Here is a 16046-nt window from a genome sequence, read left to right as displayed (position 1 = left end):
TGGCCATTCTGATATAGCCAAGCATGCCAGGCACTTGTTCTCCGCTACCGCTAATTAATACTTGGCATGTGCATAGAATGGCTTATGAAAAGATCTAAGTGCTTAACCAAGGTAGGTAGAGCCCTTCCCCCCATTTTATGGAAGGGGGCACAGCAAGGATAAGTGATTTGCTCAGTGTCACGAGGCGAGCCAAAAGGTATAGTTGGGAATAGAACCCAGGCCTCCTGTTGGCCACACCCAGTGCACCAACCACTACCCCTCACTGCCTCAGTGGGTGCTGAACTGTGACATGAGTGTAACAGGAGGCTAGTCATTCTCAATGCCACTTACGTATCACCTGGAAGAAAGTACCGTTTGACTGCCTTTCCCCAGGCAGAGCCTAAGCCTTGTGTTTTAGTGCTGGGTTTGTAATCAAGGCATCTCACGGTTTCTCCTTTTTCCATTTGCTTATGTAAACCCTGAAATGTCCACTCTTGTGTACACGGTTCTTGACTGCATTTGTGAGACTCAGGGAGAAAAGCATGAATGAGCAGTCTCATCCTAACACTGGGCTGCATCCAGTGAGACACATTGAGCCCTGGGAAACTACTACCAAGGCTGGCGGTAGCAAAACAGAACCCACACCTAACCGGGAACGTCTGGGAGTGGGTTGCTACATCCAATACCTATTTGTGTATATACCTCGTGAGTCTCGTGGGATATGAGGGGGCTTTTCCAAGAGCCCTGCTTTTGAAGCCAGTTCCTGATGCAGAACATTTTAACAGTTAGAGTTGGAGCCCAGAGGCTGAGTAGCTGACGGGTGTCATTTCCTGGAGCCTAACTCCGGCAGCAGGAAGGGTTTTCAGCTGGAACTTGAGCCCAGGTACATCAGCTCCATGGCTAACATAAGGGGGAACATTCAGCTTGCTCTGCACAGGGTGGAGACACTGAGGACACCGGGTCCCTTAGGAAGGCACCACTCAGGAAACCGCTCATTTTTTGCAGGGAATCCCACGCAGCAGATCAGATGGGATGAGCTCAGCTATTCGTCTCCATCTGGCACTTTTTAGAACATCTAATTTCCTACTGTAATAAAAGCAGCAAATGCGTGAGCCACACTGCAGAGCTCCCTGGTCTGAGCAGCACCTTGTACAGCAAACTAATGCCAGGAGGACTCTGCAGAAAAACCAGGGCTCCACCAGCATTCCCAGCCAGCCTGCTACAGGAGTGTTAAGAAGCTGTTTGTAGGGAGCACCTGCTCTCCCAATTAGGCAGGGGCTTGTAGGCCAGGGGCTTCCCTTCAAGAATTCTGAGAAGCCCTGCTCAGCTCAGAGGGCCAAGCAGGAGTGTGACGGACTAAAGAGGGTTAGACCACAGGGACGCTGCTGCACGCCGCACACAGGGAGGAAGATAACCAAGGGCTCACAAGTGGTCATGCAGTGGGGAAGGCCCAGTCCTTGGAATGTCGCAGGAGCCAGCGAAGCCATTGGGGAGAACACCCATTAAAACTGTAAAGAATAAAAATACCCAGCCAGGTTACCAGGCAGTGATGTGTTGCCATACTCACTGGAAAGCTGTCATGACGGGAAGAGCAGGTCTGTGAGATACATACTTGTCCTGTGTGGAGTGTGCCGGCTATTCCCACAGCTACTCCATGGAACTGCATAGGAAGGAGTTTCTTATTCACTGTGCTTGATGGAAGTGACGAGAAAACCAGCTAGAGGCCAAAAATCAGAAGGGAGCCATAAGAATGTGTCTCAGACCCTTTAGTCTTCAGCGAAACTCTTACAGAATTATTTACACCAACCACCCATGTGCAAGGGAGTCAAAGCGGATCTAACATGCAGACAAGCCAGCAGCAGGTAAGAATGTGTAATTTAGAAGCAGCCCCCACCATCTTACAGCTTCCTGGTGTGCGTCTCAGATGAGCTTTAATTCCCTTACACCTGGGCAGAATAGCGAAGTGTCAGGATCACACATCCAGTCCATTTTGGAGCTATGTTTCAATTCCAGCGTAGCCTACAACGTGGTTATTTGCAATGCGGCTTCTGTTAAGACTTTTATCCTGTAGGACATGGAGGTGTTTGGCTTTAATGGTTTATTGTGCCAGGGTATCTAATGCAGGCTGATTTAAATGAATGGCTTGTACCTTCCGTCTCCCCAGACTGTCCCCTATTCCACAGATTCTTTTCTCTCCCGCAGCCGTAACGCCTTGCGGCTTGGATTTCAGGGACCTAACGGCTTGGAGAATGATGGCAGCAAAAGGTTTTATTGTTGAGAACTGAAGTTTGGAAAAGACAGGGCAGGCGACACCACTTCCCCACACACCATGCCCAGATGCAGCCGTGTGAGAGGAGATGACGACGAGTGCAAAGCATGTGGAAAATGGGACTGCATGCTTCCATGGTGTGACACATGGCCAGAAAGGGGTTAAGCATCCTGCAGGATAAATTACCCAAATTCAATCTTTAGGGACATATTGGTAGATGATGTTTGTGTTTTTATGCATGTACATACATATTGTTAGAGGTTAACAACGTAATCAAACCATTCTGGTCTATACTCTGTTCATCTCTCTTTGAAATGTATAGCAAATCACCTGTGAATGGTGGAAAACAGGCAACTGCCTTATGCTAATCCCTGTAGCTAATTACTGGTGATGCTTAGGAAATAGGTCTACCTCAAAGTCTCCATGATTGCCTATTGTTCACCTAAGGACTCTGAGCTGTCAAAAGAAGGCCCGGAACTGTATAAAGATGTCTTGGGTCCTGAAACTTTCTATCTCAGATCTGCTTGATGCTTCATGCAGGGGTAGCTTAAGTCATAAGACTGAGATCTCCAGTCCCATCTGGATCACCCTGAATATGAACACTGGACTATAACCTATGGCCTAATTCTGAAAGAACGCGTTGCAACTACAAAGCTCACCATCTCTACTATGAATCTGATCTGAGAACTATACTCATGTCTGTATGTATATTGATCTTTTAACCAATACTTTCTCTCTTTTCTTTTTTAATAAATTTTAGTTTACTTAATATGGATTGGCTGTAAGCATGTATTTGGGTAAGATCTGAAATATTCACTAACCTGAGAAGTAATATGTCCGATCCTTTGGGATTGGTAGAACTTTCTTATATGGTGAATAAGATTTTCAGTACTCCTCATCATATTTGACTTGGGTGTCTGGGTGGAGGCCTGAGGCTGGGTTGCTTTAAGGGAACTGTATTGTTGGCTTCTGGGTACCCAGTAAGATATTATAGAAGCCGTTTTGTGCTGGTTTGGTAAATCTAAGTATTGGAATATCCACCAGCTTTGGGGATTGTTTGCCCCATTCTTTGCCATTGACCCTAGCTGAGTAACTTCAGTGAGGCTCCCTGGGACCCCGGTCACACACGGTATCAGAGAAGAGAAGGTGAAAGGTCAGGGACTCTAGTTAGAATCCAGACAGGAAGCAAGTGCATAACAGCTGGAGTGTGGAAGAGTTTGGGGCTACCAGCACTCTTTAGCCTTCCCCAGTGAGAGCACTAGAAAGTCACCCAATTGCCACGCACTTCAGTGGCTATCTGCAGCCTCATGAGATAAGTGCTACAAACTCATTTCTACATCACCTCCACCCAGGGGACAGTCAGAAGCGGTCTTCAGTGACTCAAGAAAGAGAAATCACCCACCACATAATTTTAGCATGTCCTCTGTTGAAGGCACTTTTAAAGTATTTTACGAATTGCTCCAGTTAGTGGCTCTCTCTCGGAACATTTTTAGATTTAAAAGTAGAAGAGACCTGACACCTGTATTTACCTCTGTCAAGAAAATGCAGCTAGTCTATTCAAAAAAAGAAAAAAGCCAAGTAACAAGCTTATTCTCCAGCAAAGTTCACTGTCGATTTCTCTTACTGAATTTCACCAGTTTTAAAAAAAGAATATTATCTTTATGAATTTCATTTTGTGACTTGGAGAAATATAAATGGAACTGGTTCTCATTCTAGTAGAATTGGAATAAATATGCCTATTTTTGTTTTTTGAAAACTAAATTAAATTAAATTATGATTCACTCTAGGAAGCAAAAATAATGTGAAAGTCAGGCCTCTGTGGGGGTGTGTCAGGCATTTGTTGCCCCCTGCTGGAGCCCTGACACCTTGGCCAACCCCACCCAAAGGTGTCCTTTTGGGGAAAAAGAGCAGTGAGTTTAGACCTCCAAGAGCTGCCTAGAGAGGCCAGCCAGGATCAGCTGTGGGCAGAACTCTGGGAGAATTGGTCTTCCAGCAGCTAGAAGAGCGGGAAGCAGACAGAAGCCAATCAGGGCCTACGAGGCAAGGTAAAAAGGGCTGGTGCGGCTTCCTTCAAGTCACTTGGACTAAGTGAGCTGTTCTGGGTGAAGCAGGAACGGGAAGGCAACCAAAAAGCCCAGCCTGGTCGGGGCCTAGCTCTGAGTGCACCTTTCTGACTGAGTCAGCGAAAGGCTGTCTGTTTACATTGTGGAATGCAAAGCCCAGGTGGCCTCGAGCTGAATACCAATCTGAGTGCTGTAACGTGATAAAGAGCTTGCTTGTGAGATGCTCGGCTGGTGCAGGTGAAGCCGGGGCCTCACCCCTTCTCCTCTGCAGGTTGCTCCTCAGAGCTCAGATCTGAAGTCACAAGAGAAGGGAACAAAATCCTTTTCCCCCAAAATATTTTTCCTTTATTTTGCATAACATTTGTGTTTCCAGCTATAAATAGAAAAGCTTAGAAAGATGGTACAAAATTGTGCAGAGTGGACCAGAGCGGTACAGAACTTCTCACGTTACATCATTTCACATCCTCCTCTTTGTCCTCCTTAGCTGACGTAGGCCCTTGTGCTTGGCACTGCAGCTGAGCTGGTCCCGCATCAATCGGTGGCATTCTCATTGTCAGAATCTAAAAAACAAAACCGCCACAGCAGATTACAGACCCATCATGTACTATAGGAACTAAATCTTCATTAGAAGGTGCCTGTCTGCTGTGGGCATTTTAGGTGTCTTATGGAAGCAGAAGTCAATCACCCAAGAGAAGAATGACAACGTCCATTGCAGCATGCTGAAAGCTCTCTCAAATGCCAGGATATTTTAAAGCTCCTGTATAGAGGGCCATTCAAGCACATCTAAGCCATTCAATTGGGACCCAAGGTTCAGGGTGCAACCTTTCCCCTAACTTCTATATCACAATGGCCAGGAGTGTTCCAGTCCCTCAGGAGGTGGTGATGGGGGAAACCAGAGAATGTGTCCAGAACTGGTGTCAGTGGATGGAAGGAGAACACTGGATAGAGATTTCTTATTGTACGAGGGAAGTGAGTGGGAATCTGGAACGTGCTAAAATGGTTGTTTGTTTTGAATCCTGAGTTATCACCACAGAGATCTCGGTCAGCTCAAAGCAGCAGGAACAGTGTCGCATGTTACTGCAGCATGATTCGGAAATGGCGCTTTTGCATTGGTGGGGCTACCCATGAACAAGGGGCTTCCTTGTTCCATGCCAGGTTTGGCAGCATTGTTTGAATTGGCCCTAAAGAAAAAAGGCCAAGTCCATGGCCCTAAGAAGACCTGGACTGCAGAGAAGGGGATAAACCAGGCTGGGAGAACACAGGGTCTGAACATCATCCTACAGGCCCTCCTACCTTCACCAGTGCAAGAGGGCGGGTAGGACACAATCAGTTCGGTAGGGCCCTGGCACCAAGTTCACGGAGCTTTAAAATGTCATCTTCAAAACAAACTCAAAGCATGCACCTACAGGCGAGCACAGAGCAACACACAAGCAGAGACACCTTTCTCCACTCCCTCGTTGTGGTTCCACATATTCTGCGTTAGCTAAAGTCACAGATCAACCCTTTTTGGTAGCCTGCAGCGAAGTGCACTGAAGTCCTCCCGTCTATATCACAGAGACATGCACCGGGGTTATCAGAGCTGCAAGCACGTTTGGTTTATACAAGGCACAAAGTCTGCGGGGCTCTTTCAGTATAAAATAAGACTGATTGCTCTCTCTAAGACTGTAGGCTCTTCAGAGCAAAGGAAAGACAAAAGGATAAGGGGGAAGGGCGTACTGTACAAGCAGAATGATTCTGTTGATGTATGGTATGGGTCTCGGTTCCCATGGTGTTTTATATTAAATCCACTCTCTCCTTTCTCCCACCCATCACTTTAGCTGCTCTGACCTGCCTGGACATGTGTCACTAACCCACTTTGAAAAGTAGTAAAAGCTGCCTTGACTGAGACTGACGGTCATTCTTCCATCTGCTTCTGACCAAAGTCAAATTCTGCCTGGACTTGGATTCACCGCAATACCTGAACAACTTCCCATTAACAGTAATTAATGCCACTTTTCATCCACAGAGCTCAAAGTGCTTTAACAAAAGGTGGGTGAGCATTATGTCCATTTCACAGACAGGGAAACTGAGGCACTGGGAGGTTATGGGACTGGCTCAAAATCACATAATGAATCAGTTGCAAAGTCAAAAACAGAATCCAGACTTCTGCTCAAACCACTAGCTGAAGCCTATCCCACATCTCTAAGGACACTTCTAAATTTGAAAGCCAGCCGGAAGTCCCTACAGGACAGAGACTGAGACCTCAACATCTGACTACATCCTTATTAACTGCATAAAGGAGTACAGGTAATCCAGTAACCCAAACCTTGTGCCGGGTGGGAAAAGGAAAAAAAAAAAGATTTTATTTCCCACAATATCCAGTTGCCGCTGACAGTCTGGATGGAGAAGGAAGTAAACACTGAAAAGGGATCTTAGACGGGTTCTTGAAGAAGCTATCAGCCCTGCAAAATAGAAGTCGAAATCCTGATAAATGATTTTTCACAATATGTTTGTCCTGCTCAATATACATTGCTCTTCACCAGCATGTGCACTTCCTGTTTGGTTAGCCCACTGCAGAGTGGCCTTTTCCCCATTTCCTACACATCTCTTTGGCTGGCAGGCTGGGTTAGACCAGCATTCTGTTACAGCAGAGGGCCCCAAATTGTGGGGCATGCTACCCAAAGGGGGTGTGGAGGAATGTTTGCGGGGGGGGGAGGGCGGCGGCACGTGGCCTGGCGCGTGGCCCGGACCAGCCCCCATGTTGATGCTGGAGGGGAGGGGAAGGGAGTGCCACTCATCTCTGCTCCTGGCCTCGACTGCTGGCCCCGTGCCTGAGGCCCAGGTTGCCAGCTTTAGCTCACAGCCAGGGCTCCATTCTCAGCCCTGTCCCTGCCCCCAGCTGCGGCCCCAGCATTGGCCCCCTTACTCCGGTCCACGTCCTCCCACCCCTTCCGAGCCACGGCCCCCACTCCGGGCCCTGGGGGGGATGGGGCAGACAGCAGTAAGGGTGGTGTGACCCTGAAAAGTTTGGGGAACACTGTGTTACAGTCTCTAACTGACGACACGGAGATTTATCAATGTGTTGCAATTGGGTACATTAAAAATCCAGAGTCTGATTTTCCACTGCCATGCAGAGTGTATGGTGAATGAGCAAGAGAGAACAGGTCCACTGGGTTTACATGCATGGCAAAGCTTTAGTGAGAATTGCATTTTACCTTATCTGCCCCAGATCATTCTTTAGCAGAAAACACTACGCAAGTAACTCAGTAAATATAAAAAGAAAAGGAGGACTTGTGGCACCTTAGAGACCAACCAATTTATTTCAGCATAAGCTTTCGTGAGCTACAGCATCCGGTGAAGTGAGCTGTAGCTCACGAAAGCTTATGCTCAAATAAATTGGTTAGTCTCTAAGGTGCCACAAGTCCTCCTTTTCTTTTTGCGAATACAGACTAACACAGCTGCTACTCTGAACCCTTCAGTAATACAGACTGTTTCCCCATTTTTGTACTTGGACAAAGACTTGAATGGTATTTTCTACTAAAGAATGATTTGCAGCACATATATTTATTGAGCCTTTAAGGCTGAAATGTCTCCCAAGCTGAGCCCCACTACAGGGCGTTCTGAGAAAGTAGGGCAGAACCACCAAAGCCCAGTACTGTGCTGCTAAAGGCACACTCCCTTGTGTTGTAAGTTTCTTCATGTCTATCAACAATCTCAGGGAAAGATGTGGATACAGGATCTATTGTGGCAACTCAGTACTGCAGGTCTGATTCAGGGGCTGGAGGTAGACCTAATCCTGCACAGCGGATTGCAGTGCATAATTCTTCTCAAAGGATGGAGGATCTACCCTGGAGATTTCTTATCCCCAAGAGATCAGCGGGGCCCTCTCTAACGTGGGACTATTCTAGCATGTTGAATATACACTGGTGAATCCGTCTGCCAGCAAAGTAAACGAATCCAAGCTCCTCTCACCCCTCCACAAGCGTTGAAATCACCAAGAAGAATTCACAGGGGCTTCACGGTTACAACCGAACACTGCTGGAAGCTTCCCTGACATGCCCAGTGTTAGGGTATTTATCAAGAAAAGCCTGAAGACTGACTATGCTTTGCACATAGAAGATCCAAATGCTTCAAATGCTCAGGCCTCCAGATTCCAAGTCTGGAAGTCATTCTAGGAGAAAAATTCTACATTCAAGACAGGATCTAAAAGAGGATCGTCACTGCAACCCCGCTACATTACAACTGGCACTCTGAAAAAAGAAAGAGGGACCAGGAAGTTCAAAAAATGAGGCCAAGTTGTTATCCAGCCAGGTTTCTAATGCTGTACATGCTAGATCAGACAGACTATCCAAAATCAAATCCCAGATCCATTATTTACAATGGATTTATTTGCCAACAGCACCTTGAATAGTTTTATAGCACATCCAAATCCCTTTTAGCACCAAGTTCTTTGATTACTGACACCAACCTCTTTGGGTTTATCAGGACTAGCACGTCTTTCTCCTAACTTCAGTGAGGAGAGAATGAACAAGGATCAGGGTCTAGAACTTGATCTCCTGGAACAGAAGAGGAGTTATTTATCGGCCTCTGCACATGAAGCTGTTGACACAACAAAGCCGATCAAAAAGTAGCCAATGAGATAATTGCTCACACCAGGCCTCATCTACACAGCCTCAAAAATTTCACATCTAAGCTCATCAGGAGTCAGACTCAAGAATCTAGGCTAGGAAGTCATTTTAGCTGCCTCAGACCCATTCAGGAGCAACACCACAGAAGGCCCAGAATAGCCATGGCCCTTGTAGCTCTCTAGAGAGCTGTACCACCCTGGCTTCATAATTGCAGGCCAGAGTCCAGGTTAAAAAAAAAAAAGGTATAAAAAAATCTAAGATTAGAAATAAAAGACTCAATAAATAATATAGAACATACTAGAACCAAACGCTCCCAGCACCATCTGGTCAGCCTTGTTTGTCCCTTTGTCAGCTCCCCAATCACACAACAAGATATGCATCCCCTATTGACAATGAAAACATTTGTGTGTACACACAACTGCCTCCTATGCAGAGAGACTTACTACACAATTCATCACACACAAACTACTCCAACACCCAGCATCTTCTACCAATGGTGCTGTAAGTCTAGGGTTTAAAAGGGAAGAAGGATGCAGGAAACCTTACAAGTTATTATTTAGGTCTCAGCCATGAACTATTTAGTTTGTGACCCCTACCTCATGGCCAATCATTTCAATAAGAAATACCCAACTGACCTCAGCGGGAGGGCAATGATTCAGGAACTCTGCAGGTTTTTGCCATATATATTAGTTTACAAATGGCACCTGAACCCTGCTGGACTAGACCTGGAACCTCTGCTTATTTTGAGAAAGAAAAATCACATTGGACTCAAAGCTTTGAAAAACCGGGAAATCCGATTAGAACTTTTCATGGGTGACTTGCAAAGATGCTGGAAGGATGGTCACTATTCTATTCAAACACCACCTATGTACAAACACTATTCGGGGGTTTCAGTCCTAGTCTGTGGGGTTGGTTTTGTAGGTTCAATACATCCCATTGTTTTCTCCAGTGAGAATACTGCACAGGAGAATCTTTACCTTGCCGAGATAGGGGAAATTTAAGTCTCCAGCAATTCAACAAATCTGACCCCATGGGTTTCACGCTTGGCACCCAGAAAATGAGGAACACAGCTACCACCTATGAAGTTTGGTTTAAGTGACCTGCCCAGCATCACATAGGATCTTAGTGGCAGAGGCAGAATCCAGTTATCCAAAAGACCATCCGTGCTCTTCCTGCAATCCCCTGCCTCGTTCACTACACTACTAACAACCTCTAACCTCACTCCTTTTCCTGTTTTCTCTTTCATTGTCCGCAGTACTCAGCTGTGGCCTGGGCTTAGTGGTTCCTCCCCCTTCGTTGAGGGGTAGACCTTCAGTCTTGGGCAGGTCTAGGCCCACCTGTCCCAGTCCTGCAAATAGTACACAACTAGCTTTTGCTACCAATGAAGCAGGGATCCTAGAGACGACAGCCTGATTCACTACACAAACCTGGCTCATTCTTAGAGCAGGTCCATCAAGTGCCCTAAATGAGACAGGTGTCTTGTGGACCAAAATAGGATGTGACCCTGTAATGAAAGCCTGTCATAATGAAAACACACAAGGGAACTGAGTTAAAGTTGCACAGCCAACTTAATTATGGCATTTGCTAATTGCTGAGTGCTTGACTTTGCTGCTTTTAAATTTTTAAACATGTTATCTCCTAAGCTTCTAGAAGCTTAAACACTGAAAAAAACCTTCTATCACAGGGATCCATGCTGGCCCTGCACATGGGACCTCAGCAGGGTTGAGCTCTTTAGTTCCATGGCACGTTCTCTACCATAGGAACTAACAGAGTAACTGGTCGCAGTAGAAGGCTATTATCTTCTATGTTGTCCTGGCATGACAGGGGGATAAGGGAGACACTATGCCAGTGAGGTTCAAGGATACTTGCTAGACAGCAGAGGAATGGTGAGCATAGGGATAATGGGTTCCCTCCCAGGGTCTGTAAGGGAGTGGTCTCTTAGTGGGCAAAGATACTTCTGCTTCTAACCCCACCTTTCCAGTTCATGACCCAGTCACCTGCCCTACTCGTATCTCCTCCAGCTGCTGCCCCAGGTCTCCCAATGATTCCTGCTTCCCTCACTTGTATACTCCCCCCTCCCCCAATATCTTCTGTCCTCTCTGCTCCTGCCCTGCACTCCCAGCTCCTATTCCTTCTCCCTTGCTTCTCACCCCTTTGCATTTGGGTCATTCGGCTTCCTCCTCCTCCTTGCTGCCTGGGCACTGGCAGCAGGAGCACGGAGAGCATGGAAGAATGTCTCCCTGCTCTTAGTCATGGTGCCTGGCACCCCCATTGCAGGAAAAGCCTGCTCAGCCCCTGCAGCCCTGGATGGAGCATGCTCAGTCACTCTGTGAGGATGACAGATGCAGAGTCTGGTCTTGAAGGAGGAGCTGTGCAAGGATGGAGCATGCTCAATGCAGATGCAATCTTCCAAGAATTTAGTTGCCAAACAAAGCTCTATGGTGCATGTGCAAGCAGATTTTTCAGACGTTTATAATTTGGCCAGATTTAGGAATATTTTCATGGGAATGACAAACGGCACATTCCTGACACCAAGGGCAAGCACCCTGCAAAATGTAGGGTCTCTGCTCAAAATGATAGAGACACTAGAGTTTCTCAACAGAAGTGTTGAAAGATTCCCCACCTCACCACCCTCCTCCTCTGGAATGGCTGAGCTGCTTTATCCGAAACTTTTTAAAAAAGTTCAATTGTAGGCACACATCCAGTATGGAAAATTTCAGCCTGATCAGTTTAAGTTTGGCAAAATTATAAGCAACTGAAACCAGGGGTTTATAATGGAAAATGTCAGATAACCTTAACTATAGGCGGCACAGGTGATGACACTCATACTCAGTTACCTTTTCAAAGACCTAATATAAACATATGCAGCTAGCTAGAAACATTTGAGATAATACAGACATATTCTCTTGATTTCCCTCACTACACTGAACTGGTGGGAGAGCATTAAGCTAACAGAGACAAAGAATGATTTTTGAGCAGCTACAAGTTGCATGTACAGAGAGCATATCCAATGGTTGGTACCCACAGAGGAGTCTTTTGAAGTCCTTATAGCCTCTAAAAGCTGGGCACATGCCAGATTTGGATCCCCTTGTTGACAATGAATAGTACCTGGCTTGACGAGCATTATCATTTATTTCATTGGAATGACTCAGAGCAAGAGACTACTCGGCATGAGGAAAGACAGCAGAATTTAGCCCAAAGTTAGTAGCATGAAGGATCTCAACCATGGTGATTTATCTGGAGATCAGAATAAAGGATATTTTAATGAAACTGTCAACTTCTATCTCCACTACTCTGCATCCCTCTCACTAGTTAAGAACGGTCGCTCAGAAATATACATCACAAATGACTTTCAAAGCACCATTGTAAAGAGTACGTTCAGGAAACAATACTGCTGTGTATGCCTCACACTCAAAATTCACTTCTTTTTTCAAAATTCAACACTATTTATAAGCACAGTATTACTGACGCTTCTTGGACACACAATAGATGACTGTATACATATATTAATGCAGCAATTACTCACTCTCTCTTGTGTGTTGTGGGTCTGGAAAGAAGAGACTGAGGGTAGCCAGAGAACTCCAATCCCTAGAATCATAGAATATCAGGGTTGGAAGGGACCTCAGGAGGTCATCTAGTCCAACCCCCTGCTCAAAGCAGGACCAATCCCCAATTAAATCATCCCAGCCAGGGCTTTGTCAAGCCTGACCTTAAAAACTTCTAAGGAAGGAGGTTCTACCACCTCCCTAGGTAACGCATTCCAGTGCTTCACCACCCTCCTAGTGAAAAAGTTTTTCCTAATATCCAACCTAAACCTCCTCCACTGCAACTTGTCCATATTTTAAAACTAAGAAAAATTGAACTCAGGAGAGTCTCGGACCTAATGTCTGCCCAGCTCACGTACATAGGGCAGTTGAAAAATTGAAATAGATGCACCAAACATCTGGTCTACAGTTACTCTCCTCCTCTCATCTCTGCAATGCAGTCTGTCTGAGTGAGAGAGTTTGGCAAGAGTGTGCATGGTGCACACAGTTAATACTTCAGGGCTGATTTTCATCGGTATATTGTCACATTTACATGATCACAGGTTGAGTTACAAGGGGAGCCTTGGTATTTCATCAGGGGAGATTCACTCAAATTCAAGTGTCTCTTCCCACCATCTGCCTAGCTCTGGTAGCCTAATGGCCATCTGCAGTGCTGCAGTTCACTTAAGACAACCAATTGGAACATCCAGTTGGGTTTACTTCCCAGTCTATGTGCAACGTAGCACCAGAAAAATTGAGGCAAGAAATGGCTAACATGACTGAAGAGGTGTGTGCTGTGCAGACTCTTTCAGCACAGTCTCACTTCCACTGCTACATACCCTGGGACAGTGGCAATTACAGGCAGCAGCCAAAACCTGGGAAAGGCAGCATTTGCACCTTAAAAGCAAGGAAAGGAACCGATGGCCTGGGTAGGGAGGTGGAGGACAGCTGTCTAGTGCAGTTAGAGAACAATCTGTTTCAAAGTTTTAGGAAAACACTAAGTTTGTCACACAGTTTTCAAGCACAAAATGTTTATTTTTCTTCTTTTTAATATATACAATCTCTGGGGGATTTTAGTGCCACTGACTTTGTCAGTATACAAGGGGTGGACTATACATCAGGCAATCGCAACAAACTGTGAGATCCAGTGCAAGCTGAAGGAGAAATGATGTGAGAACATATTTTCCATGTTTGCTCAGGAAGCATACAGACATGAATCTAAAGAAATTAATTAATTAAAGATACATGTTACAGAGAACAGAAATCTCTTACTACAGTAAGTATTTTGCCCAGGCAGAAGACTCTGCATCATGGTCTACAAAATTCAATTCTAACTGAATCGATGGAATAATATATTTAAAGGGTACAAACAAAATAATGTAGACAGTTATAATGCTCAAAGTACAACAGAACTATATAATTCACAGCTTGGCAGCACAAGACATCCCCACCCTTTGGCAGGTAATATAAAATGTCATTGCAGTAAAGAAATCTAGAACAGTATGCCTTCAAATCTGACCATGTAATGTTTTGTTACCAGTGCCCATAATGATTTCCCTTAGTGTGTTCTGTTAAAATGAAACTTAGCATCCGTACATCAGTTTTAGTGGTTACCTTGTGCCTTTTGACTGAGAGGTGAAGATGCAGATTCTACGCACAGTAAAATGGACAAAAAGCATCTGTCAAACAGAAGAGAGGTGTCTTTGCTACCTACAATGCAAACTTAATTAAAATTGAAAAAAAAAAAAATTCAAACAAACCGTGTTCAAACCCCCAAAACCAAAGGATTCACTGTTCACATAAGAAAAAAGAAAAATAAGAGCTTCACATTTCATTCCATTTCAGTGCAAGTACTGTTAGCACTTCAGTGACAAAAAATATTGTTCTTAACCAACACTGCTGACAGAATTGAAGGGAGAGTACACGCAAGTACGATACTTACATACTTCTTATAGCAATCTGGAGATGGGTTGTCCTATAATCAAGATTTCAGTTAGATTGTTCATCGATGAAACATGCACGGATTTGTAATTTAACTGAATTAAACAAGCCCGTTGGGGGAAACAAAATGTAATCAATTTGCTGCTGAACTAAAAGAAAGCAGCATTTGCCTGCCTGCTCCCTGTAACAAAAGTAAGTTGTCATCTGCAACAAATATACCAACAACTGCATAACAGAAGGAAATGCACTGCCCAAAGCTATTCCCTATACTTATGTACAACGTTCTTTCATTGTTCTTGTAAATGCTTCTATTTTAAAATGCATATATTTCACTACTCATTGTACAAATGCAAATGGATTTAGATCAGTGTCTCAGTCAAACCAATCTCACCTTGCAAACTTCTGAAAAGCCTTAAAACATTTAAATTCAACCCACTAATTAAAATAAAAGCATTTACAGTAGAAAATGGAACTAATCAAGAGCTTCAATTGTAAACCTTCAGTATTTTCGCAAATAAAAAAAATAAAAATTTAAACTCACAAGCAGATTGTAAATAAAATACACCTTTCAAATATTTTTACATCTCTTTCCAGCTGGGACTGAAAAGCTTAAATTCAAGGCACTGTACTCCTGCAAGGGTTAATACAATTTTGTAACCTTCAATTCAAGTATATTAACTTTAAAGACTGCAAGTGTAGAACACGGGAACACTAGAGAATAAAGTGTCTTTAGCAAGGACATTTAAGCAAATATTGCCATAACAAACCAACTATCTTTCGTGAAAACATTTCACAGTGATTGCTTGATGCACTGTATGGCTGTGTGTGCTATTAGACTTGAACTGGGTGCCAGCAGAAGAACCATACCTCTTCAAACACATATGGCATCTATAGGCTCAAAACACTCAGCATTCCAATTTTGAAATCATCATTATCTATCAAAAGGCAAGAAAGCTATGTTATTTTCATGTTAGGGCCAGGTGGATTGACAGCGGGCTGCTGCAGTGACACTGGAAACATCTGCAAGCCAGTTTTGCCAAGAGCTGCAAACTGTGCAGTACTCTGAGCTCCTACAATCCCAGGTTGTGCTGTTGTGCCCGACCACTGTACTCCATAAACTGGCGTAGGGAAAACTCCTCCATATTGACAAAGAGGCATCACATAAGGTGTTACTGTGCCAGAAAGGGTAGCACCTGGCATAGGCACTGGCATGGCTGGCGAAACTCCAGGAGCTAATGCGGCTGACATAGGATAAGACACTGGAACAATGCACTTTTTCCCCACTCCTGTTCTTACTGAATTAACCTATAGAAAGACAAATAAAAAAGCAAAGCTATTAAGCTGATCTTCTCCTCACTGACCAATGAAGCGTTTTATTTTCTGAACTATAAAAGCCGTGGAGAATTGGTCATTTTCAGCTCAGCGGTGGCAAGTGATTCAGCTCTTACGTTAGTCTCATTCCCTCAAGTAGCAAAGGCTTTGAATGACAGGGTGCATACCACCACACTCCACTGACCCTTTCTAACAGAAACCCCCTCTGTGTGAGACAAAAATGGGAAAGGAATGCAAAGAATAACTTTGCATCAAGTTCCTTGGCCTCTCCACTATTAGACTCTTCCAGAAGCCTCTGAAATAATAAACTTTGCTCTCTCTCAGCCCATGC

The 16046-nt window shown here is 44.7% G+C and overlaps 1 protein-coding gene across 3 annotated transcripts in view; it reads right to left on the bottom strand.

Annotated features, from left to right (window-relative positions):
• Nucleotides 1-4642: 4642 nt before the first annotated feature.
• The window catches only part of WNK2 (WNK lysine deficient protein kinase 2), a 186157-nt gene continuing 174753 nt past the window's right edge, over nucleotides 4643-16046 (bottom strand). The window contains exons 29-31 of one of the 3 annotated variants that reach the window (XM_084633207.1): nucleotides 14057-14121; nucleotides 12445-12506; nucleotides 4643-4871 (exon numbers count right to left, since the gene is read on the bottom strand). In XM_084633207.1, coding sequence (XP_084489333.1) covers nucleotides 4843-4871; nucleotides 12445-12506; nucleotides 14057-14121 — 156 coding nt within the window. In that variant the 3' untranslated portion in view covers nucleotides 4643-4842. The other 2 variants (XM_084633208.1, XM_084633206.1) reach the window with 2 other exon arrangements.

This window comes from Lepidochelys olivacea, assembly GCF_965140295.1.
Source record: "Lepidochelys olivacea isolate rLepOli2 genome assembly, chromosome: 7".
Classification (NCBI taxonomy): Eukaryota; Metazoa; Chordata; order Testudines; family Cheloniidae; genus Lepidochelys; species Lepidochelys olivacea.
This window is presented reverse-complemented; position numbering and strand designations above follow the sequence as displayed.